This window comes from Camarhynchus parvulus, chromosome 2 (genome assembly GCF_901933205.1).
Source record: "Camarhynchus parvulus chromosome 2, STF_HiC, whole genome shotgun sequence".
Taxonomy (NCBI): Eukaryota; Metazoa; Chordata; class Aves; order Passeriformes; family Thraupidae; genus Camarhynchus; species Camarhynchus parvulus.
In genome coordinates, this window is record NC_044572.1 from 139,776,805 (window position 1) to 139,801,295 (window position 24,491).

The following is a 24,491-nucleotide window of genomic DNA, read 5'->3' on the forward strand; positions in this document are numbered from 1 at the left end:
TTAAAAGGAATGGTAAAATTGTACTAATGGATTATTTTGTCAATTTTCCCAAATAATTTAGGTTTATGCTTGGCCTCTCCTAGAAACACTATTATCTGAGGTTCTAACAAGAGAAGAATGGCTGAAAGCCTTCGACAATATTTTCTCCAACCATCCTTCATACTTTCTAATGATTGTCATTGCCTATGTTATATGTTCCAGAGCTCCCTTGCTCCACTGTAATCAAGCAGCAGATTTTGAGGTAAACATTTTCATATTTAAGTTAATAATGTGTAAAAGATGTATAAAATATTGTATCTGTTAGGTTACAGGAGATCCATTTCCAAATTAATATCTGGTACTTGACAAATACACAATAAATGAGTAAAACACTGAGCAGTTTCCTGCAGTTGCATGCAAGGAGAACTTTAAAAGCTTTCATAAGCTTTCTAATGTCCCTAAAGGCCATTTTTAAAATTTCAATAGTTCATCAAGCACAAAATAATTCTGACTCTTTTTGGAGGATCTAGTATGGACTTCTGCCTCTGGAGACGATACACAATAATTCTGTGATGTTGTATCATTATCCTCTTCTCAGAATTTCAAAATTAGTCAGTATTATTGGATGTTCTCTGAAGCTAAATTAAAATGTTTCCTTATGTTTCATGTTCCATGAAAGAGGATTCTTTTTCTTATGAAAAATCTCTGTAGGCAAACAAAGGGTTCCACCTCTAAAACGTGCTTATGAGCAGTCAATTTGACTGACATCAAGCAGATAGCATTACTGCTATGTTTAATAATGACCATTTAGAGATTTTCTTGGTAGATAAGATCTTTGACAGGAAGAATAGTCCTGCAAGAGGAGAAACTTCTGAGCTTCATGGCTGAACACTGAAACTCAAGGCAGGTTTATCCAGTGGTAGGAGTCACTGTGGGACACTCTAAATTGACACCCCAGCTTCCCAAATCCCTTACACAGCTGCCATTTGAACAGAAGGAAAAGAACCACAGCATCCTTTCCCACTTTGAAGAAGTTTGGCTCAAGTCACTTGAGCTGGTGATGTTTTATGAATTGGTAGGGAAAACTTTAAAAGCTTTTTAAATTAACTGTTGAAATATATATCTTGCTATTTTTCATTATAATTCCCAAATATGTGTATTAAAAATAAATATATATTTGTATAAAAATACATAAAAGTGCATAATCTTATGTAGAATGTAAATGGCAGCGTGTCTCTTACAGTATTTCTTTCATCATCGTAACAACGTGGACATTAATCTTGTGATTAAGGAAGCCTATCGTCTTATGGAGGCTACACCTCTGGATATCCATCCACAGCAAATGCTTGATGACTTCACACCACTTACAAAAGGACAGTACCCTGTGTTTAATAAGTATCCCATGTTCATTGTGAATTATCAAGCTCAGAAGTGGGAGAAGATCAGACAAGATGAAATTGAATACTTGCGAGAGAGGTACTAATGAGAAATTGAAGACAGTCTCAGTCTGGGAAGGACAGGTGGACATAATTGCCTTTGTATGTTGTAATGTGTAGTCTTGAGAAGAGAGATAAGAAAATTCAGGAAAAGGACTTGAAATAGCTGCTTAAGGTTGAGAGTTACTTGGTTTGACATGTTTTTACATTAAATCATTAGTCTTAATAAAAAATGTCTGCTAATTAGCAGAAGATATTGGGGCTACAAGTCACTGAACTTGGAAGCTCATAGCCAGAGCCTAAACCTCTGGGGTTGACCTTGTGGGGCCCAGGTTTTGAAGGGCCAGGAGTTCTTAGCTTGCTGTTGAAATCAGTGGGTACCATGGTGCCAAGGCACCCTTAGAAACGAGGTATTACTAAGAATGTGAGGAAGAGAGTACCTGCACTCATCTGTAATGCCCTGTTGTCTCTAACAGTCAGTATGATAGCTCTTCCTCGTATACTTTGTCACTATGAAGGGGATGCCAGATTCTTTCATGTCATCTCATTTCAGCAGTTCTTTGCTAGTACTGTCATCAATTTCAAAGTAATCAAGTCATTTCTTGATATTTGGTCTGAATGATTAATGTGACTTCCTTCCATGTAGACAATTAGCACATGAATCAGAAGCCAAAGCACAGGAACAGAAAGCAGAAGATGAAGCCTGGTATCAAAGGCAGAAATTACTTCAAGAAGCTGAAGAACAGAGACAAAAAATCCTACTGGAAGAAGAGAAGTTGGCAGAACAGAGGCAGAGGTATTAGAATATAGGAAGCATTAGGGGTCTGGCTGCTGTAACCTGCTATTACATTTTTGACCATGAGTAAAGGAGAAATAACCACTAATTTGTATAAATTGTAATGTGGGATAACTGTGGTCTGGTGGGTCATATTTTGGTTGGGAATTAAGTGATCTGGGTTGTATTACTACCTCACCTCTTACTCCCTGGAGGGAATACAGCAGATTAGAGGTCAAGTCACTTCATATTCTTGTCTCAGCTCCCAGCCATTCTTCTGGCTCCTTCAGATTGGGAAGTCTCTTAAACAGTCAACTGCTGTGTGTCTGCACTCTTGGACTTCAGACTTGCATTTTGGGCACACCCACACTGCAGATACAAGAGTCACTTATAGCATCAGTGACTGTGCACAGTCTTGGACTTCTAGTGGATCTAGAAAAACAACTGCTTTGTGTATCAGTTTATAAGCAAAGAGTTGTGATGGTAATGAAGCTGAACTGTAAGTTTGTACATTTTGCAGCTGTGAAGGTTTAAGAGAATTTCAACATTTCCATAATTTCTTAGATAAGCTACAGATAATTGTGGAATCATTTAAGTTGGAAATCACCTTTAAGATCATGAAGTCTAACAGTTAAGCCAGCACTGCCAAGTTCACCACTAAACCATGTTCCTAACCACCAAATTTTTGAGCACATCTCCGAAACCTCTGTAACCTACAGAGTTAGGTTTTTTTAAAAGAGGACAGCAAGCCTTTATTTACAAACTAATCCTTGAGTTTGTGGTTTTGTTCTTTGAAAGAGTTTGATATTTGCCAAATAAACTTGGGACTAATTTTGTGCAGCAAGAGGTACCAGGACACTGGCAGTTATTCTAAGGAGTAGTTTCCAGTTTTGGATCCTTGCAACATTAAACTAGTACTTACTAAAGTGGAGCAGAAACAGGGCACAGGACTTCAAAGCTTAACTGGAGATATTGCCATTAGAAGATGTGTATCTGTGAATTTAATTTTGTCTCATAAATGAAAACTGGACATTTTGCAGGAAAGAAAGCAACTATCCTAAGCTTTGTTAAGCTGGAGATGAGCTCATAGTAATTAATGGCTAACTGCATTGTGTGTTTGTGCTCTTTGGTACTGACCTTTTACATATACAGTATCATTTCTGTTATTTGTTTATTTCTGTTTATTTTGGCCTTGAAGGCTTGCTGTGGTGAAAAGAGAACTGAAAGTAAAGGAACTGCAACTTTTAGATGCTTCAAGAAGGCGTTTTCTGAACTACCAGCAAGATCAGCTTCAAATGGAACTGAAACGTCTCAATGATGAAATTGCAAGAAAGGTTGAGTATTGCTCAAGCTATTCTTTTCTGCAAGGTTTAATAGGGAAAATAAACAAGGGAAAAAGGCATAACTAAAATTTTAGTTGATATACTATGATTTGTGAGCCCAGAGGTGTATTTAGCATGAGGCAGACTGCTTCAAATGGTAAATGCATTATTTAACAGTTAGTGGCAGTGTTGAAAAATGTAGTGAGCTCCTTAAAGGACTAGTGAATTCTCAGCTGTCTGTGGGCTGTATGTTCAGATTGCAAATTAACTCTGCCATTGATTGAGAGGCTCCACAGTAACCTCTGGCCAGGCTTGGCTCTGCCTCCCAATCACTAACCCAGGCACCATGGCATGCAGTTGTACCATGGGAATGGTGCTGAGAATGGAAGGGTTTGCAACTCATGGGCACTTACTGGCCCTTTATAGGGCTATTCCTCAGCAACACACTTCACAGAGCACAGTGGAGCTGGGTGGCTGTTTCTGCAGTCAGGGCACTGCAACACTCCTCAGCTCAGGTTCTGCCAGGTGCAAAGCAGCCACTTCTCCTTCTGCCCACTGCCCTCCACAGCATTCTGGCTTCAGGGACTCCTTTCTCAATTCACAGCTGCATGTGGCAGGTTTTTAACATTAGTTCAAGACAGGTATTTGCCTAACATAGCTTAGCTGGTTGCAAAACTCTTCTATGCCTCTTCTCCACCTTGCCCTGTGCTTTTGTTATGCAGTATTTTCCATTCTTCATATGACAGAAAACTAACCAGAACTTAGAGGCATGGGGGTTTGGACATTCTTTTCAATAATGTTTTTTTAAAGCAGAAGAATTTCTTTACTGTATTTCCATGTGTTTCTCTTCTCCACAAGGCATCTATGAGACAGCAGGAAACAATTGCTGTCCAAGATACAGAACCTGAATCACAGAAGCAGCTTTTTGAACAGGTAATTATTGGGGAACTGTACTGAATACAAATATTTAATGGTTGTTCATTTGAAATTCTTGGATTTGATTGTGTTCATCCAACCACACCTTGTGAGGAGAAATGGGGGCCTGGTATTTTTCTCTTTTTTCTCTTTAATGAATTTTTTTTAGAGTAAATCCTCTGTTGATAAAAGCATTAACACAATTCACTATTATCTTGGGGAGTTTTGGGTGAAAGTAGTCATATCCTCTCTGTTTTACTCTTCTCCTCTGCTGAGGTATCATTTGGTTCCTACAGGGTTTAGTTATGGGCTCAGCTGCTTGGGGAAGTGAGGAACATGTAAATAAGAAATAAGTGTATAACAATGTGTTCCTCATCCAGAAACTCCCACCTTTTCATCTGTGATATCCAGACATATCTGCATTTTCTGGAGAGAACAGTATAGCAGATTGATGTAGGTGATGAAAAAATGTCTAGTTGCCAACAACATCATTAAGCAAAAAGGAGTGGATGGTTCGTCAGGAATGTGCAGTTCCTTTCTGAAATGACTGATTTATTCAGAAATATGGCTATTCAGTAATAAATGGCATAAATCAGTAATTCTGTTTAAAGTTAAATTTTAGTTAATTATTATAAATAATTATTATAAATTACTGCAAGGATGCCAATGGAAGGCTTTAGAAATGTTCATTTTGATTAAAAATACTCAGTTAAGTGTTTAGAAATCAAAGCTACATGTATCCATCTTGAGTATGTGTAGATCCAATAGAATAAAGGAGAAGTAGTCATCGAGTTCTCTGACCCTCATTTTGAAACATGCCAGTTTATCTTTGGTTTTTTTAAAGCTTTTGGTCATAAACTTGTTATAATCCATACTGAGCATGACTGGGCTAAATTTCTGTTAGCATTTATTTATTCAATACACAGCCAACTGTATTGTGGCTACATAACACAAACCAGGCTAAGCTCATTTCTATTCCAGTATATGTAAAGTCAGCTCTCTAAGGAACTAATTTTACAGTGATCATCCTCTCTAGGCTAGAAAGGTAGCAATTATTTAACTAGCTGAGGATCTCTGTTTGCCCACAAGAGTCTGTGCAGACAGGCTTTCCCTGCACTGTTTCACTGCTGTCAGCGTGGGTCCCTGCTCCAGCTTCAAAGGATGTTGACTTTGCTCAGTTGCTCAGTAGATTCTTACAGGCCTGGGAAGGGGTTTTAACTTCTGCAGAAAATTGTGTAGATGTGCCCTGGTGAATGTGAAGAAAAGGTGGTAAGCTAAAATGCTGTTCCTAGATCTGCTGTTGATTGTACTACTTCAGCAAGTCATCTCTGCATTCAGGCTGCAGATGTGTTTATTACAAACCCCAGTGCCATGAAACACACTTTATAGTTATGAAACATTTTGGGGTTTTGGCTAAAATTTGCCATAAATTGCAGAATATTTTCATGATGAATCTAGTTCATTTAGGTTGGAATTCTGCTTTTATTCACCACAGTAATCTGGAGAATGGAATTATATCCCTTGTCAGGACTCAGGCCACTGTTATGACTCATGCTTCATCTAGTTCCAAGTGGATAAAACAGCAGGGTCTATGACTTCTTTGGACAGTTATGATATGTAGTGGGATGAGATGTGTGCATATATTCAAATACTACTTTAATGATACTTTAATAAATGTTAAAGAGATGGAATTACCAATGTGAGCTAGTAGCTTAGCAACAATGGTTTTTGTTTGTATGCTTGGCAGCATCTAATCAAAGACCAAGAGGCAGTTACAAAGGAAATGAAAGAAGAGGTGGAAGCCCATCGAAGAAAGGTGGATCTGGAAGATCAACGTGTTCAGAGATTGATAGAAATAGATAAAGAAGAAATACAGAAAGCTCAGACAGTAAGATGATTGGATCTTAACGTGTTCTGGGGAGTCAATATGCTAACTTATACAAGTAGTACTGGTTAATAGTATTTTGACTGTAATTAACTAGTTCAAGTCCATATGGAAATATTTGCTAAAGAAATCTAATTTCTAGATACCTATATTAAAAGATTAAGATTCTATGTTTAAAGTTTTGAGATTTCCAAAAATCTGACTGAAGTGTCCAAACAGCTGTATAATATTGAAATTCTCTGGACCTGCCAGAAATATTAGCTTTTATTTTTTTACTTCTCAGGACTTAGAAAGCATGTAAGACTCAAAAGTGCTTTTCAAAACAAGTTATCCTCCTGATAAGGAACATGTTTTGTTTGTAACCATAACAAAATATAAGATAGCCTCAAAGGAGATTTCAGTTGGTAGTACTTGGCAGGAAATTCAGCTGTAGAAGCTGTCTTCTAGATCTCAGTAATGAATGTGTGTAGCTTGACATTAGGAATTGCTCAGATTTTCAAGCTCAGAACTCGTAACTGCACAGTTGGAAAAATAGTTGCAGCTATCCCACTGCCCATATGCTTGGCATCTGCATTTGTGTATTGTCTAGAAATAAACATATGGGTCTGAATTTTTGTAAACAGCATTTGATTTTTGGAAGCAGATGGATGTGGGTGAAAGTATTGGCATTCAGGTATCAATCTTATGTCAGCTGCACCTGTTAGTGCAGCTAGTGGCTCTAGCAGGGCCATCTGACAGGGATCCTGGAGAACACCTCAGTTTATCCTGCCTGGTCTGTAGGTAAGGCTGTGCAGTTGGAATAGACTGAATTTCTGGTAAGAAAGGTGTTTTATTAGGTGGCTGAAGAAAATTTAGCCAGAGCTGAGCAGAAGCACACTGACACTGACTGGAGACCCAGGCACAATGAGCAGGACCAGGAGGAGTGCTACAGGGAGATTGTCAAGCTCCTGCATGACAATAGGGTGAGAGAAGCTGAACTGCTCAAGGCCATGAGGGAGGCAGAAGAAAAAAAGGTATTTGCATAATTTCTTTTTCTAAGTGGGCCTGGCAAAAAACATAACTGCCTATAACAGGGAGTGCAGAAAGCTGAAATGTATTAGAGAAATATTTTGTTAGAATTCTCCTTTTCTGTTTTGACTGGGAGTTTCTGGAAGCACAAGAGTGAATTGGTAAGGGTGTTTTAGCCTTAGGAAAGCATATTCCTATTTCTGTAAGTTCCTCTTATTTTTATTCTCTGACCCAAGACTTTTACCTTTCTCCAGATGTTTGAACGAGATATTTTTCAAAATGAAACCTTCACACAGCTGACTACCATATTTTGATTATAGGGTGAAGTGTAATCTGTAATAATCCAGATGGTTCTATTTGTTGCTTTTTCCTTGCAACACATCTGTTGAAGACATTTAATACCTCTGTTGCACAGCAGGAAGATGTTGTACAGAATAAAGCCCAACTGGAGGAAGAGCAGAAGGTGGCTGCTGCTGCAAATGGGCACAGGAAGCAGTTCTTAGATGACAAAATGAATGATGAGTTAGAATTGGCTGAGAAGCTGCAAAGGGAACATGGCTGTTTTGGTGAGCATGTAGATAAGACAGTTCTGTGTGGATGTTGGCATGAAGGATTCAACGACTGAACACAAATGAACTGTTCATTATTAGGAATAAACTTAAGCATAACTCCTTTACTAAGCACTCCATAAGTGCTTATTGGCAATATTCTTTCATGAAACAGATGTATCTGTTTTCCAAGGCCAGACTTTGAAAGAAATCTCAGTTTGATACCTATCAAATGCAGCAATATAAATGGCATTTTTGGTAGGAGCACAGGTCTAGCTCATCTTAAAATAATTTTAAAATCACATCCATTAGAAATTTCCTGTCAAATAATGTTGTCCTATGACATACAGTATTATACCAAGAACTGGTATAATACTGACATACAGTATTATACCAGTAAGTGCTTTTTCCAAGTGTTTGTTAAAAAAAACCAACAAAACAAACAAACACATTTATATGCTTCCAGAATTGGTCAGTACATCCTTCTCAAGTGCTGCATTTTTGTGATTTTGCAGGTATTTCTGCTACCCCCCACCATGCTTCCAAGGCTTACATAAAATTAGTGATTAATATTAGGGTTAGGTGATTAGTATTGCTTTGGGCAAACTTTTTCAGCCTTTGTCCTTATTTACCTAATGTCTTAGTATGGAGTATTTTGCAACTGTGCATAATTAAAATGGGTGGCTCCTAAAACTACAAGCATGAGTAGCCATATTCCATATGATCTTAGTGGCCTGTTTGTCAGAAGATTAATTATATAGGAAGAAACAGCACATGTAATTTCTTAAAGAGCTGTAATTTCTTGAAGGGAATTTTAAGAAATTAATGAAATTACAGAGCTGTAATTCCTTAAAATGAAATGCTGTGATACATAGCTTTGACCCGAAGAGTAGAAACATTGACCTCTAATTCTGAGCAAATTGTACTTGCCATTAAGTGGAGTGGGTGATTGTTCTAGCTTTGCTTCCTGGAGAAAAACTGTTTTACCTCCAGCTAGAAAAATTCACTAGAAACTTCAATATTTTTAATTTACAAAGAACCCTTCTTTCTATTTCCCACAGAGAGACTGTGTGATTTGAAGGCCAGGTGTACAGAAAGAGGGGTAGAAGTCCAGCAGGTGCCAGGGTCTGGAAACATCTCTCACAATGATCTGTCTACATTAGCATCATCACCACACAGTAAGTGTTTGAGTTAGGAGTCTCTTTCACATTTGGTTTCAGAGCATTGCTGTAACACCCAGCTGTGTGATTGAGCCATTAGTTGTGTAGGTGTTTAGTGGATAGTAAACCAGTTTATTGTTGTGTTCTCTTTCACCTGTAGAAAATGTCTTTGCTCCCAGGGATGGCGCAGGTGAGAAGTGCCTGAAGTGTGTCATGTTATGAGAGTGGTCCTAGTAAAACCTCAGCCTAGTTTAGTTGCATTCTGACCTGATCATCTTGCCCATGCTTTTCCTGTCTTCATAGCCGTTTATGATTTGGGAATGTTGAGAGGCTGTAGAGCTGTCTTTCATCAAAATCTGACTGGGAGTTATAGTCAAGAATAAATCTGATTTCCTCTGATCTGTCCTAGTTACTCTGGCAGTGAAAGCAGTTTAAATTCCAATGCACCTTATGTACAAACGTCTGCAGGCAATGGGAACCTCTGGACCTGCTGTAGCCCCCATTAGCATCTGATTTAGTAGCCAACAGAGGCACTGCTTTCAAAGAACTTTATCTCACCGGTCTGAGGGCTGCTTCACATCCAGTGGTACTGAAAACCAGCATTTCTCTGCCAGAGGTGTCTGTTTTCCAACAGGTATTTGTAGTGTTTATGGGAAACCACTAGTTGCAATGTTAAGTTTCTTGCACTTGGTTGTCTTTAGACAGAAGCCGGGCAGAGCTGGCATGCCGGGAGCAGGAGCTGATGGCCAAGGTGCGGCAGCTCAGACGCAGGATCACCTCACGGGCCCGAGCCAGGCTCCCTCCAGCTCCTTCCCCAGCTACAGCGTGGTCACCCTGAGGTGATTTGCACTGGACCTTTAGCTGCACTTTCAAATTATTAATCAGTGAAAAGCTAAATATGTATAGTGTGTATAGTGTGATTCAGGATGGATCATAAATTTATTAAAGGCTTTTGGAGATATTTTTATATAAGAATAAAATCCTAGCTAGAAAATATGGCTTTTGTTTGTAACCTTCTTGTTATTTTTTACTTCTAAAATAAACTCATTTTTTTACTATTAAGTTACTGAATGTGCAGTATTTGTGTACTTCATTTTTTTCTGGTGGCTGCCCTGACTTGAAGAAACAAACCACTGTTAAAAATGTGGGTTTTGTCAGTGATGTGGAAGTGGATTCTACAAGTTGCAGCAGGGAAATTTGCAATCAGAGAAAAGAATCCTTTCCAGTGAGAGCCAAACATTGAAACCAAGGCCCAGAGAGGGTGTGGAGCACCTGCTGCTGGAGATGCATGTAGTTGTTACACATATTAGCAAGTTCATTTCATGAGAAAGAATGGGAGAGAGGATCTAAACAAATACCTTGCTCTTCATAGTGCTTGTGGTACTGGTGGCTAATGCTTTTGACCCAAGTCAAGAACGTTATGTGATGTTACAGTAAAAGGGAATAGGGCAAAGTAAATGAAAGCGAATCATCCATAATTGCTACACACAGAGCTGATACAGGGGTAGACTTGGCCCTGTGAAAATATGAGGACTGGGATCTTAATTTGCTCTGCTTCCCCTGGGGTTTTGCTGATGCTCTTTGGGGCCCCAGTATGGGAGCAGGATGCTCATGCTGGCCCTGGGGCTGAGGCACTGAGCAGACCCAGGATGATACCTCTGACCTGCAGCTTTTTGTCACCTGGGGCAGGGAACAGCCTCTCTGCTTCTCATTAAATTACACAAAAACCTAAAAGCACAAAGGTACTTGGTTTTCCTTGCCTTAACATCCTCTGCATCTGGAAGTAGAAATAGTCACATTAGCAGCATCCAGGATCCATAGAAATCTCATTGCAGCCCTCAGCAGAGTGCAGAGAAGAGGCATCATTCCTTTTCGAAGGGAGAAAAATGCAACAAGCCAAGATCATCTCAGAGGCAGAGGGAGTAGATGAGGAAAAATGTCATTTTTCTGATGATTGTCTTGGAGTTTACATATAATTATTTCTATATTTAAAGGGAAATAATAAACCCACTGAGGTTTTGGCCTGCACCATGGGCTATGTCTGTATGTGCTTATGGTTTGTAAAAGGGTAAAGCTGTAAACGTGCATAAACTGGAGCGTTTCTCGCAGGCAGGGCCGTGTCCCCACAGCAGCTCCTGGGCCCTGCCCACAGCCCGACCCCGGGTGTGCCCGCTGCCCACCGCAGGAGCCATTCCCCGTCCCCACACCCTGCAGGGCCCGCAGACAGCCCAGGGGCTGCAAAGCGGCTGCCAAAAGCTGAAACAATTGCAGGAGTCAGGGACAGCGGGCCCAGAAACGGCAGGGACAGAGCCTTGACCGGGAACCGCCGCTTCGGAAATCACGACAAGCACGGCTTGGGAGTCACCGACCGGCTCGGGGCGCCGTGTCGTGCGAGTTTGTCGCCGCTAAAAGCGCGGGGGACGCGGCCGAGAGTAAAAGAGCTGCCCGCCTGTGCCCCGTGTGAGGATCGAACTCACGACCTTCAGATTATGAGACTGACGCGCTACCTACTGCGCTAACGAGGCGGCTGCAGCGATTGTCTCCGTGAGGGCTCTTGATCCTACCGGCAGCCTCACTCCCCGCTGAGGCCACAGGAGGACACGGCCCGGCCCGGCCCGGCCCCTCCTCCGCCCACACCGGGCGGGGTCCTGTGCTGGCCGTGCGGGGGCTCGCAGTGATCATGCGGGACCGCAGCGTGACAGCGGGGCCGCGCTAGGGTGACAGTGTGAGGCCCCACAGTATAACCCGTGAGGAGCCCCGCCGTGCCCTGTGTGGGGGACCAGGGTGACGTGAGGGACACCGGGGTGACCATGAGAGATCCTGGCCGAGGAGGGGAGGGCCGTCCCTGGCCCCGATCGGCGTTGGCAGGGCACAGTCCTGCATGTCAGGGTAATTAGATGGCATCATTTTCGGCCTAATTGCGCAGAACAGGTCAGGAGATAATTAGTGACTTTCGGCCGCGTCTGGCAGCTGCGGGCGGATGTTGGGGGCGGAGGGAGGGTCGGGGTAGTTTTTAAAATCACCCCAGAAGCTCGGGCCGGCCCCGCCACCGCCCCTCCTCGGCCCCACGTGGTCGTTCCGGGATTAATATCCGAGCCATTTCATGCTCTTCTGTGTTTCGTACATCTTTGTCTCATCTTTACGTGTGATTTTTTTCCCCCCACCCTGTAGGGCATCTGACATAGCCCCAGAATCTGTGAAGCCCTGAAAAGCTGTCCCTGAAGACAGCCGTGCTGCTGACGCCAGGGCGGCAGGACCCTCTCCCTGCCCCACACGGCCTCAGCCGCCCTCACAAGAGCCCGGGCCGGCACATCCCCTGGATCCCGCATCCCTCCGGAGCCGTGGCACGCACACAGGGCTGCGGGGCGAGGCCAGCCCACCCGGCTGCGGGAAGTGTGTCACACGTGGCGCTGCAGCCAGGCACGCACGCAGGTATGGACACCTCGGGCAGCTGCTGCCGCCCCGCCTCCCTCGGTCAGACCGGCCGGCCCGGCTGCCCCCGGGCTCTGCTCTGTCACCCGCGCTCCATCCTCCTAATGACACAGCAGAGAGCTGCCACGGGGACAACGTGACTCCAGAAGCTGCAGCCTGGGAAGACAAAAAAAAAAAAAAACCAAACCAAAAAAAAACCAACCACCACCACCACAAAAAAAAAAAAAAGCCTTAAATGTGCACAATCAAGTGATGAGTGTTTGTATTTCTGATGCTTTGAGGCCAGCTCACAACCCTCCCTCCACGTAATATTCAGGATGTTTGGAAAGGGGTATTTTTCTTTTAATAGGATGGCGTAGTCACAAAGCTTTAGAGAAATAAGTGAGTGAATCGTCTATGGTAATAGCACCATACTCCGGACGGGGTACAGTGACGAAGTTCACATCTATTTTTAAGCCTGCCTGGCAGCATGTAGGTGCAGAACAGAGCCCATGACCCTTTTTGCTGTTCTGAAGCCATGGACGTGGCTGCTGTCTCTGTTCCAGTTCACCATCAGAGCTGTTTTTTCTCCCTAACGAATACTATGGGAAGACGGAGAAGCCTCAAGCTGTTTTGAAGATTGTGCAATGATGCTTGGGAGCCTACCTGCTTTTGCTTGAGTGCTTTCCTCACTCATATTTCACAGGATGCGACAGGAAGGGAAATACAATCGAATCCGACGGCCGTGGTAAATTTGACTCGAATTCTTCGTATGCCCTGGGGCTGAGGTGGGTGCCTCTCAGATAAGCAATCTAATCAGCTTTGCATTTGTGTCCCATCTGGAAACAGATTGTTGCCGGAGTACACCAGCACCTGAGAAGCAAGCTTCAGGTTCGTTTTGAAGATAATTGTAGAGACAAATTCAGGGAGTGTGAATTTGCCTGTGGTAATAAGATCTCTTTATTTTTATTCATAGTTAATTCGTTCAGCCGAGGCGATTTCATGCCAGAATGCAACCCTCAAACAAGAAGGACGATTGCATTGCTTATGGCACGCATATGCATGGTGCCTGCCCGGCAGATCGGCTGCTGCGACAAAGAGCCATGAACCACCCCAGACATATGGGCAAGATAAGGAAGAGGCTGGAGGATATCAAGAACCAGTCCCTGAAGTTGACAAAAGTGGACTTCAGCCACAACGAAAGCATCAGATTGGCCACCGACGCCTTCTTGGATGGTGGGACAGACTCTTACCGGGAAACTCTAAGCAAAGAGGGTGAGGTGGATTTCCTTTCCTCGGTGGAAGCTCAGTACATCAAGGATAACGCCCGGGAGTCTTATTATGCACAGGAGTCCCCGGGTGCCGACGGGGCAGCCGCGCCAAAGCAGAACGACGCCGGGTCGCTGCCTTCGGGGACCTACTTCCCCACCATTTCTGACAGCAGTGAGCCGGCTCTGCTCCACACATGGATTACTGCAGAGAAGCCCTATTTAAAGGAAAAATCCACGGCCACTGTGTATTTCCAAACAGAGAAGAACAGCAACATTAGAGACATCATACGCCGGTACATCCACAAGACCACTCAGGTATGAGGAGAGAATTGTCCTTCCCTCTGCACTCAGTTCTTTCTTGCTCTTACAAACTCAGGTGAACATGGTGTTTAATCCAAGGTAGCCCCGTGCATTGCAGTGTAGCTTTGCTCTAGAAAATGTCTATGAGAGCTTGTTGTTAAACACAGGCAGTGCTTTTCAAAAATTTTTTAACTCACACCAAGATTTTTTTATGTTGGTGGCTTTAAAAAAAGCATTCCCTCTTCTCTCTTGTAACCTCCCATTCACCCAGTGGATTAAATGTGCTGCAGAAAGGGCAGCTTGGCTCTGTCCCTTCTGATGTACCACCCCAGCAGGATGGTTTTATCTGTTCAGACCACTGCACCATTAATGAGAATTAAGCCTAAGTGAGCTCTCAGCCATTAGGAATTGTTGGAGAGGATTTGTGGGAGATGTGGGTGAAGGGGAGGCCGAAGAAAGGCAATTATGTCTGGTATGTCAGCAGCCATCCCCAGAGGAAGGAAATTATCCAGAAAAATAGACCTTTCATCCCTAATATGTTGCCTGTATCAGTTAAAATGTCATGTGGGCTCCATACGGAGACTCTGCAGTGTAACCTGGCATGTGGGAAAGGTGCAGATGCCTCTGACTACATACAGGTGGTGGAGGCCACAGAGGTGCCAGCCACAAGCCAAAGCCAGGCTGCCCACACTCTGGGAAACCAGGAACTGAGCAGCTGGAGTGGGACAGAAAACTGATGTCATGTGTGTTCTAGCAGCCCTCTTTTCCTGGGAAAAAAAACCCTGGTACTTCAGGGCTGCGTTTACCATCATCCAGGAGTTTTGCCCTTACATAAATTCAAAAGAGCAGCAGCAGTTTCACCCAGGAATGGTCAGGAGCCAAGCCAGGATGCAGTAGTGCTGCCCAGCACAGACTTCTGAGCCCTCTGGATTCCTTCCACTTTGTTATTCCCCTGCAAGGAAGGGCAGGTGCTGGCCCTGATAACACAGAGTGTAATGGCAGGGGAGAAGGATCCCCATTGGCAACTGCTCTCAAAGCGTACAAGTGCTTACCACACCAGTAGAATTAAATGTCATGTACTTTTAAGTTGGAGGCGTCAGAAAGATGCAGAAACAGAAGAAATGTCTCTGGAATAATACAATAGGCATCAGGTGAAATATCAATAAATCAAAATATCAATCCAGACCAATTTTCTGTCCCAAGAAGAGAAAACTTATAGGCAAAAAATTGGGAAATGTATTATAAACCCATGGTTCCCATGACCTTTTTAATCATCTAATTTACATTACGAGAGTGCGCTGAAGTGACACTAACAGTATAAATTTGTGAACTGCTTTTTAAGCACAGTTTTCCAATGGCACCAGTTATTAATTATCATCTGGTAAGGGTCCATCCTGGATAGCCTGGTATTTGATACATGCATTACACAATTAAATAACAGAATAAAGACTGTGTTTATAGATGATCTCAAACTGCAAAGGATTAGCAAGGGATGCTACAACTTTAACACATCTGTGAATTGGTGCAAATCACAAAACGAAATTCGGGCATAAGAAATGAAGAGTACTGCAAGTAAAAGAGGAAAGTCAGATGCAGAAATATAAATTGGGAACAGGTGGTAAAGAGCAGAACCAGAGAGAATGGTCTGGAGCTGGGGCATTAACAGGAAGTGTGGGTGTGAGATATTTGACATAATTGTGCTCGCCTAGCCATGGCAAAGCTCTTTGGCAGCAGGAGGAGATGTGGGATCCTCACTGCTCCTCAAATTGTTTGGCTGCCTGAAGAGGATGATGGCTGCAAAGGATGTGCCTGGTCTTGTAGGATGTCCTCATGGTGGCAAGGGGAATAAGCTTGCTGTTAGGTGTGGGCTTAGGCTTTGGAGTGAGATTCAGAGAAAGCTGAAAGCAGTTAGTTAGAGAGATCTACAGAGATGCTGTAAAGTTTGTTTTGATTGAAGGTGATATCCCATGAGCAGTTATCAAAGGTTCCCTCTCCAGTCAGTGGAGAAACAAGAACCTCCTGAAGGTAAGTCAGGTGATAGCTGGGCTGACTTGACCCTTTCCATGGGCAACAGCAGACATCAGACAAGACCAGCACTTTCTAGTATGGAACTGGTTTTCTATCACATTTACAGTTCCCTTGATCCACACTGGCTGCAGGCTGTGCATTTAAATAGTTGTCAGGGCTTTTATGCCCGGTCCTGAGACTTTTACAGTATTGCTAGTTGTGAATTGGGGAGCAAGGATGTGTGGTCAAATTCTAACAGTTAGTTTATAAATCAGTGTTTTCAAAAACATGGAGCTGTTTGATCACCCCACCAACAAAAGTGAGGCTTTTTAAAGCCAGGGCTGTCCAGGTGTAAATCATAAAAGAGAAAGGACCATCCAGGGATTCTTGCTGAATGTGTGTGGCTTATGACACCTAGTGAGCCTTGTGGAAAGGGCCATGGTCTTTTATTTAGCCACATCCTTATCATTCTCTGATAAGTATTTCAATATATTTCCTAGTGCTGAAATCTCACCTACAAATTCATGTGTCATCTTGTCATATGTTGTGTGTTACATTGGCTTTATATGAGGCATAAAACAATGAGGCAATATGTTTAATCAATTTAATGATTCAGGCACTTATAGGGAGAAAACCAGAAAAAATATCCACATATAACTAAATATTTGTGTTTATTGGAATATTTTTAAACATAAACTACACCACAGTGTCCTAATAGCAACCTTAAGTGATGTAAATTGACTCTGCTAATGCCTCTGCTCTTTTTCTGAAGGTGTTGGCCATTGTGATGGATGTGTTCACAGACACTGAGATTCTCTGTGACCTCCTGGAGGCAGCTAACAAGCGCATGGTCTTTGTTTACCTGCTGCTGGATCACAGCAGTGTAGATCTCTTCTCGGAGATGTGCGACAAGCTGCAGATTTCTGAGGATCTCTTCAAGGTACCGTGGCTCTGTGAAGCTCCTGGGCTGAGAGCTGTCTGCCTAACTGCAGGCACTCTGAGCTAGAAGCATGGTTATGCTGGGGTCAATCCACCTTCTAATTAAAAGGGTGCAAGAGATTTCCTGGGGTAGTGTTAGCACACCCAGTTCCTCTTTGAAGATGCCTATGTTTTCCCATGGATATTATAGAAAGGTAAGGCATTTCCATTAGGTCCTCAGATGAAAGTAATCTTGGCCCTGAAGTCTTAAAACAGGACTTAGATTTCCCTAGTAGAGTTATCTAACATAGGCATTAGAGCTGCTTCTGTTTAATAGCTCTGCAGCAGCTGAGGTCTGGCAGCCACAGGGACAAGGTGCACAAACTCTTTTGCATAGTCATAGCTTGGTTGCACTGTGTGGTTTCTGATAAAATGTGTTAAAGCTCTTTTAAAATTTTAACATAATTCTGATAAAATATGTTAAAAGCTCTCAAATTTAGGTGGCTGTTAGTTTAATCTGCCTTCATCTCTGTCAGAAGGAGCTGGCTTTAAAAGAACCCCTCATAGGGATTATTTCAGTTGTTGCTTGAGATGCTGTAGAGCTCCTATGGCATCTGCCTGGGGAATGGGGGATACTGCAGAGGCCACAGACCTCTGGAATGGCAGCTGTGGGCTCACAGGAGACCTGAGGGCACCTTACACATGCACCAGACACCTGGTTTTCAACAGCTGAATTCCATCCCAAATATATAAAGAAGCTGAAATTATTAATGCACGTTCATAGGTGTTTGCATGCCTGTAAACCCTCGCTCCTAAAGAGAGTGTGTCCTTGCATGTGCGTCCTTGCAGGCCCACATGGATTGGAGGAGCAGAGGTTTTGCCCTGCTGTGTCATGGGACAGCCAGTGTAAATCAGAGTGTATAGCTACAGCAGATTGTGCCTGGGGTGTCAGTGGAAGGCGACAGGCTGCTCCCAGCTATAGACACATGCCCACTCCTTTTGGCTGGGGTAGGGTCAGTTACTGTCACATAGCTCAATTCCACCTGCCTGAGCTTCCTGCAGGTTTTTATCCCCAGTGCAACAAGTAACCCCTGGCAAGTGAGAGACCTTGGCTAGGTTTCTTCTAGACACAAACCTTCAGATATCACATCAGAGTCTCCATAAAGAAATTTGACTTTGGGGCAATGAAGAGCTAAAGGCAGTGGGGGAAGGGGGTCCTCCCTGTCTGATTTTTAATTAAAAAGACATGTAATTCACTCAATTTTATTTTTATTTACAGAATATTTCAGTCCGCAGTGTTACAGGAGAGGTTTACTGTGCCAAGTCAGGCAGGAAATTTTCAGGAAAAATTCAAGAAAAATTTCTTATCTCTGACTGGAGATATGTGCTCTCTGGATCTTACAGGTGAGATAAGCCATTGCACTTCATCTCTAGGTACTCTTCTATGATTTTTAATACTTCTTCCCAAAAAAAGTGCCATGGAAGTCTTTGTAAGGTAAGAAGCTTTTGTTTAACAAAAACCACCTAATGTTTTCAAATATGTGCCATTTTTCCAAAATCTACTTAACTTGCTTTAAAGCTGCTCTTAGTTCTTTATGGAGCATGGGTTTTAATTTAAATGTTCAGAAACTAATGTAAACAACTTTGCCAGTACAGCCCTGAGGCAAAGCTAGAAATGTGTACAGCTTAATATTATGCTTTCCTCATTGTTAGGGCTCTCAGGTGTTGTGATCATGAGACATGATACATTTCTGTCTCCCTCGGGATCCCTTAATTAGCATATGTCACTCAGCTTATCTGAGGATTTGTTCTTCATATGACAAATTTAGTGATTAAAGGTAAAACAGAAATACTTCAGAGACTTACTGTTTTTCCATGTGTTTCATTAACAGGTAGGCAGTATATATCTACATAACTGCTGGACCTTTGTTTTTTTCCTTTTTTAAATTTTTTTTCTTTGTTTGTATTGTTTGTGCTGCTGTAATTATTTCAGGTAGTGGATATAGCATCTCAACAACTGGATTTTTAAGTAAGATCCTAGATCCTCTGGTCAGGGAATTTCAGGAGACTGAGCTTGCATCAAATAAATGAAGTTTCTGAGCATCATGGCTACATAGATATGTTTCACAAATGACCAAGTGTATCCTAGAAATCCAGGTACAAAAATACAAGAGGTGATTATTTAATTTAAAGGATGCGATTATTTTTCTTAATCCCAGTTTATGATTTGGAAGCTTAAATGCCTCTGGTCTGATAAAGCTGTGCCACCAGGAAGTTTACAGAACTACAGTAACAAAGGAAAAAGTGAATTTTTGGGGATGAGCTGCAGGAGCTCAGATGTACACTAACACAGTCACCCACTTTTCATTCCACTTCCAAATGAACCACCAGACAAAACTCAGTGGACACTCAAGGCTGGGGTTTTTTTATTGACTGTTCTTTTGTTTTCTTGTTATTTTGGGTGTTTTTTAATCCCTTGTCAAAGATGTGTTAAAATCCAACAAAAGAGTTGTATAGAGAAGTGAAGGATGTGTGGGAGAAGGACAGAACAAGATCTATTTTCTTTGACCAAGAAGCTTCCTTTTGGCTTCTCTTTCAATACCAAAAACACCTGAGGTCCTGTGCAGTCACTTCTGTCTTTCTCTACTGCTGTTGAATATCTTCTAATCTCAAGTACCTTGTCAAGCTATGTAACTCCATATCTCCACACAAACAGAGAGCGTGGTGAGGAACAAATGTATTTAAAACTATAAAAACCTATTTAACTTCAGCACATTCAGCACCAGTTTGCAATTCACATGGGTTATAGCTGGCTACCAGTATGTGGCATTTCTTGCTAGCTCTCACTTTATTAACCTGAAAGATTTTTGTTATGCCTAAATCTTATCCACCAACCTCTTCAGGTATAAACAAGAATGATGTTGAGTGAAACAGACTCAAACTCTTCTGCAATGCATTTGTTGGAAATCACATCGGATTAGATCTTAAAACTGATACCAAGATTTTAAAATACAGCACCAAATTTCACCAAAGTGCTGTGCTCTGCATGATAGTTGTAAGAGTGGTGGGGGGAACAGGCTGAGGAAATAAAATAGCCCTTCAGGACATACTCTCGATTTTTATTGCCAGTGGCTATGGTGAGGGGCTAGAACGCAGCATTTCTTTTTGCTGTCTCTGTGTCACTCTACCTCAATCTATGGTAACTGTTATTCCATTTTTTTAAATGACTTTGAAATTAGATAGTGCATGAGCTCAGCATTCCTAAAGAAGGCAGAATGAAAACAGCAGAAAGCACAGACCTTGACCCTCAGGGGCAGCTGAGTATCTCCCTGGCTGCCACTCTGAAAGCCACTGGCCTCTTGAGAGTCAGCACCTAACAGCTCACATGGACATGCTTTGCCAGGAGCATCACTTCAGGTGGGGCAGGTTTCTCCCACACAGGTTATCCACCAGCTGGCAACATGAACATCTAGGGTAACCCAAACCTGAGCCCAGCTGAAAACCCCAGTCCATCCTTTCTTCCATTTCAGATTCCATGGGTGTTGTGCTGCATGTTACTGCAGCACTGTGAACACAGGGATGAAAACATCCCTACTGAACTGCAGCTCCAGCAGTGCAGAGGGGATATCCATTATAAAACAACTCCAGTGCTGAACAGGAGAGGTGGGATTTGACTGAGAACACCATAAATGAGAGGGTCTGTAACAGGACATAGGACAAAGCCCTGGAAAGATGGCTGAGCAGCATCTATCTGTGTTGGCCCCAAGCCAGGCATAATTTCTTTGTGCTTTTTCCTCTTTTGATGGGCCTCATCCAAAAAAACCTGGGAGAAAAGTGATCCCTCTGCGAAGGTGGTGACAATAACAGACTTCTGTGAGCCTGACCCAAAAGAGCACTCACAGTTGTAAACTAAGGAGCAAAACAAGGCCTAAAACTAAACAATGCATCTTCTCTTAGCACTAAGCCAATGAAAACCTGTTAAGTCTTTTATGCCAAGTTCTGTTTTGTTCTCCAGCAAAGTACACAGGCTGTAAATTGCTGTGACTCACTACACAACCAGTCCACAAGCATTTGTCTATAATCACAAAGATCTTACCTTGTCACTTTGAGCTGACCCACTTGCCATTGGTTCTTGGAGAATCTCTGGGCTGTTCATTTGATCTTTCTCTGTTTATAAGGGTTACAAGTAAAATCAATAACCCACAAACTAGGATCTGTCAGGTACTCCAGGAAGATACATGTGGGAGTAAATTACCAAAATTGAACAGAATAGGTTTTTTCCTCTGATTAGGCTTTTAACAGCCATTTACAAGTGTAATTGATTTTTATTTCTGTCTAACTTTTCTTTTATAAACTAGGTCTATCTCTAGCACATAAAGTATAAGCACGACACTTTAGACCTCAGCCCTTTAATGAGTTTGTAACCTTCAATATAGATATCCTAGAAAAATTGTGTGCATTTTTAAATTTATTCCTGACCTACTGTCTCTTTAACAGTTAGATGAAGGACATGCAAAGGTTTAGAGAGCACTGCTCAGTGAATAAAGGCAATGTTGAGGTGGCACAGCAGATGTTACACACCCAGCAGGGAGTTACCTTGCTCTTTACCTTGGCTCCCATGGTTTTGTCCATATTTAGAATTATTTGAACACAGTGGATTGAGAAGTACCTGAGTTTTAGTAACTTACTATGTGTTTTCATGTCCAATCATAAAATGTACAGCATAAATTGTATAGGTGCCCAGTGGCATTGAACTACTGATTTCTTCACTCCTCCCCCTGCTCCTGAAGCAACAGTGTAAAATCACTGTATACCTCAAACCCAACCCTCCTTAGGAATGCTCTGGACAAGCAGATGTAAATTGTCTGTCTTACTGCCTCAGTATCAGCTCAGGCTGTCAGTCCCACTGAGCTTCATAGGAGTTTTATCAAAACATGACAAGATTTTAAATGCACACACCTACAGCCAAATCTGGCTCTCGGCAGCCCTTGTGCAAATCCAGCGTAGCTAATAAAGTCACGCAGGAATAACCATGCCAGAGTTTTGCCAACACAGAATAATCTCAGGTTCAAATCCACCGCTGCTCTGTATCCTCTGCTGCACAGCTCAAGCCCTGGTCAGTTCAGGGAGTAATTATATTTCATTCTCTCAACCATGCTCATTTTATTGGTGCTGCTGCTGCTCAGACATGGCAGCCTGCACAACACAATCAAGCTGGCTTGTGGTTTTATAAATTTATGTTTGCTGAGTGGATTAGGGAAGCACATAAAAGAAAAATAATTTAAAAGCCGTGCGTTATCCTAAGGTGTGTCTCTGAACTACCAGAATTAAAACTATTATGGTGTTTCTCCCTTACTTTATAGCAAAGTATTACATTTATTTTTGGAAATGCTGTAGGAAATATTTGTAATTTCATTTTCTCTGCAGTGAAGAAAACAAGCATTTATCAGGTGTGGCAGCTTCCTTTGTGGTATGGGACGTGACAGGAAGGTTGGGATTTTTAAGTGTTTCTCTTGACCAATGCAGAAAGATTATGGAAAAATGGAAACAAAGGATGGTTTTTTTTTCCTAGTCTTTTTGATGTCACTTGGAGTGGCTGAGAGTTACCAAGTGGAATGGCATGCTGCAGGGCACAAAGTACAATTTATGTGTGTGCAGGTAAGACGTGGCAAGACCTGAATTTAAGCATTGTGCATGGAAGAGAGGTCCCCAAAAGAGGGGTCTAAACTCCTTTCCGTGGAACAGACACCCATACCTTGGGTATTGTAGCTGACATTTATCCGTGCAGTGGATCTGGATCACCACTCCCTTCAGGAGGTTGCATAACGTTGCTAGGTTTCTTGAAGGTTTTAGAGGCAGCTGCAATAACCAAGATTGATCCAAGTTAAAGAGCACTGATGTGAACTGACCTGAAATTCAACTTCGACACCATCTTCATCCTGTGTTTAGACAAGAAGCTTCAGCAGTAAAACGCATTTGCCTATCGCATCACCCCTGCGGGGATCTGCAGTTCCTGATGGCCGGCGTTAACTCTAACCCTTACCTTGTCTCTTCTTCCAGCTTCACGTGGCTCTGTGGCCAGGTTCACCGCAACCTCCTCTCCAAGTTCACGGGCCAGGTAGTGGAGCTGTTTGACGAGGAGTTCCGGCACCTGTACGCGCTGTCCAAGCCCGTGCGCGGCCCCAAGACGCCGCCACGCAGCCTCCCCTTCCTGTTCAGCCGGAGCTGGGCGCCCCCGCGCAGCCTCCCGTATAGCGAGCAGGGCAGCGCCAACACCCTGTCCGACTTCAGCAGCCTCTCCGCCGGGAGCACCCACCAGAGCAAGCAGAGCCCCAGAACGCTCATGTTCAACAGCAACTTCAGCCCCCAGTCACCTCTGCAGCGAGTCAATTCCTTCCACAGCTATGTGTCCTTCACCCCCCCGCCTCCACAGCAGGCCATCCAGCCTAACTACTACCAGCCACACTACATGGCCGAAAACGCCACCGTTCCCTATAACAACATGAACATGAACATTTACAGACCTATAAGGCTCAGGCAAGAGGAACCGAACAGGACGGGGTTAAGCTCATCCTGGAGATGCCTCCACAAAGCTAACCTGTTTGCATAATAACCACCTTGTTTGGAAATCCAAGTAAATGTAGTGAGGACCTGTTTAGCAATCACTTGTGTACTGATGAATATAGAAATTCTGTATAATACAAATGAGGATGATTTCAAGCCTCTTGTTTTGTTGCTTATGGATGCTTCATTTCCCTGATTAAAAAGCCAAGGCTGCTAATGTGTGAACCTCAGGTGCATCAGAATCCCAGGAAGAACACATCTGAATAGTGCTGCTCACACAATGCTGCTGCCTGTCACCTGCCCCTGGCAGAGCATTTATGTACCAGAAGGACAGTAACTGTTTCTTATGTCCAGGCAACTGAAAGGGGGCAATGCACAGTTTACAGCTATGCATTTTATACACTCGAATAAGGAGACTGAAAGCTGCTATTGCTGTGGCAGCAGCAGGATACCTTTGTGCTCTCATCAAACATTGATTTATGGGGGACTGTCTTTGGGCTGGCAGGAAAGCACAGGTCCTGCCACAGCACTCAGAGCTCTCTCCTTGAGCTGTACAGCAAGGACGGCTGTTCCCAAGGATTCTTAGGAAGGGGCCTGGTACCCTTGACATGGACTGAGAGCGACAGTTCTGGTTGTGGGAGACACATTCAACCCACGCTCAGTTCCACTCATCAGCAACACGGGTGTGTCCCAGCACACCTGGTTACAAACCTCCAATCCTACCAGCACAGGGCAGCTTTCCTTATGCAGAGCACCTGTGAAGGTTCAGACTGGAAAATGAAGCTGAGTTAAAGAAGCAAAGTCCTACTAGCAACACACCAGGACTGAGTTCCAGTTCTTTTAATTGCACATGGATCTTTGAAATCCTTTCTGTGGTCATCTGATTGAAGGTGAAGATAGAGATCCTGCCAACTTCTTCATGGCCTCTAATTTTTAAAGATAAACTGGGTGTCTGTAGTGCCCATGGAATAGAGTTACAAAGGGAGTTACAG

General features: G+C 42.9%; 2 protein-coding genes and 1 non-coding gene across 5 annotated transcripts in view; 2 read left to right on the forward strand and 1 right to left on the reverse strand.

Moving 5' to 3' along the window:
- Nucleotides 1-10,035, forward strand: part of TBC1D31 (TBC1 domain family member 31) — a 23,819-nt gene extending 13,784 nt beyond the window's left edge. The window contains exons 13-22 of one of the 3 annotated variants that reach the window (XM_030969087.1): nucleotides 62-241; nucleotides 1,223-1,455; nucleotides 2,062-2,211; nucleotides 3,389-3,524; nucleotides 4,371-4,445; nucleotides 6,175-6,315; nucleotides 7,149-7,325; nucleotides 7,712-7,886; nucleotides 8,930-9,046; nucleotides 9,730-10,035. In XM_030969087.1, coding sequence (XP_030824947.1) covers nucleotides 62-241; nucleotides 1,223-1,455; nucleotides 2,062-2,211; nucleotides 3,389-3,524; nucleotides 4,371-4,445; nucleotides 6,175-6,315; nucleotides 7,149-7,325; nucleotides 7,712-7,886; nucleotides 8,930-9,046; nucleotides 9,730-9,866 — 1,521 coding nt within the window. In that variant the 3' untranslated portion in view covers nucleotides 9,867-10,035. The remainder of the gene's footprint in view (nucleotides 1-61; nucleotides 242-1,222; nucleotides 1,456-2,061; nucleotides 2,212-3,388; nucleotides 3,525-4,370; nucleotides 4,446-6,174; nucleotides 6,316-7,148; nucleotides 7,326-7,711; nucleotides 7,887-8,929; nucleotides 9,047-9,729) is intronic. The other 2 variants (XM_030969096.1, XR_004061508.1) reach the window with 2 other exon arrangements.
- A 1,445-nt stretch (nucleotides 10,036-11,480) lies between these two features.
- Nucleotides 11,481-11,553, reverse strand: TRNAM-CAU. The gene has a single exon. It is a non-coding gene; the product is annotated as a tRNA-Met (tRNA).
- Nucleotides 11,554-13,527: 1,974 nt separating this feature from the next.
- FAM83A (family with sequence similarity 83 member A) lies at nucleotides 13,528-23,545 on the forward strand. The gene is made up of 4 exons (XM_030943370.1): nucleotides 13,528-14,025; nucleotides 16,790-16,957; nucleotides 18,215-18,339; nucleotides 22,996-23,545. Exons 1-4 carry the CDS (start codon nucleotides 13,543-13,545, stop codon nucleotides 23,543-23,545), a joined length of 1,326 nt encoding a protein of 441 aa, XP_030799230.1. The 5' UTR covers nucleotides 13,528-13,542.
- The last annotated feature ends 946 nt before the right edge of the window (nucleotides 23,546-24,491 follow it).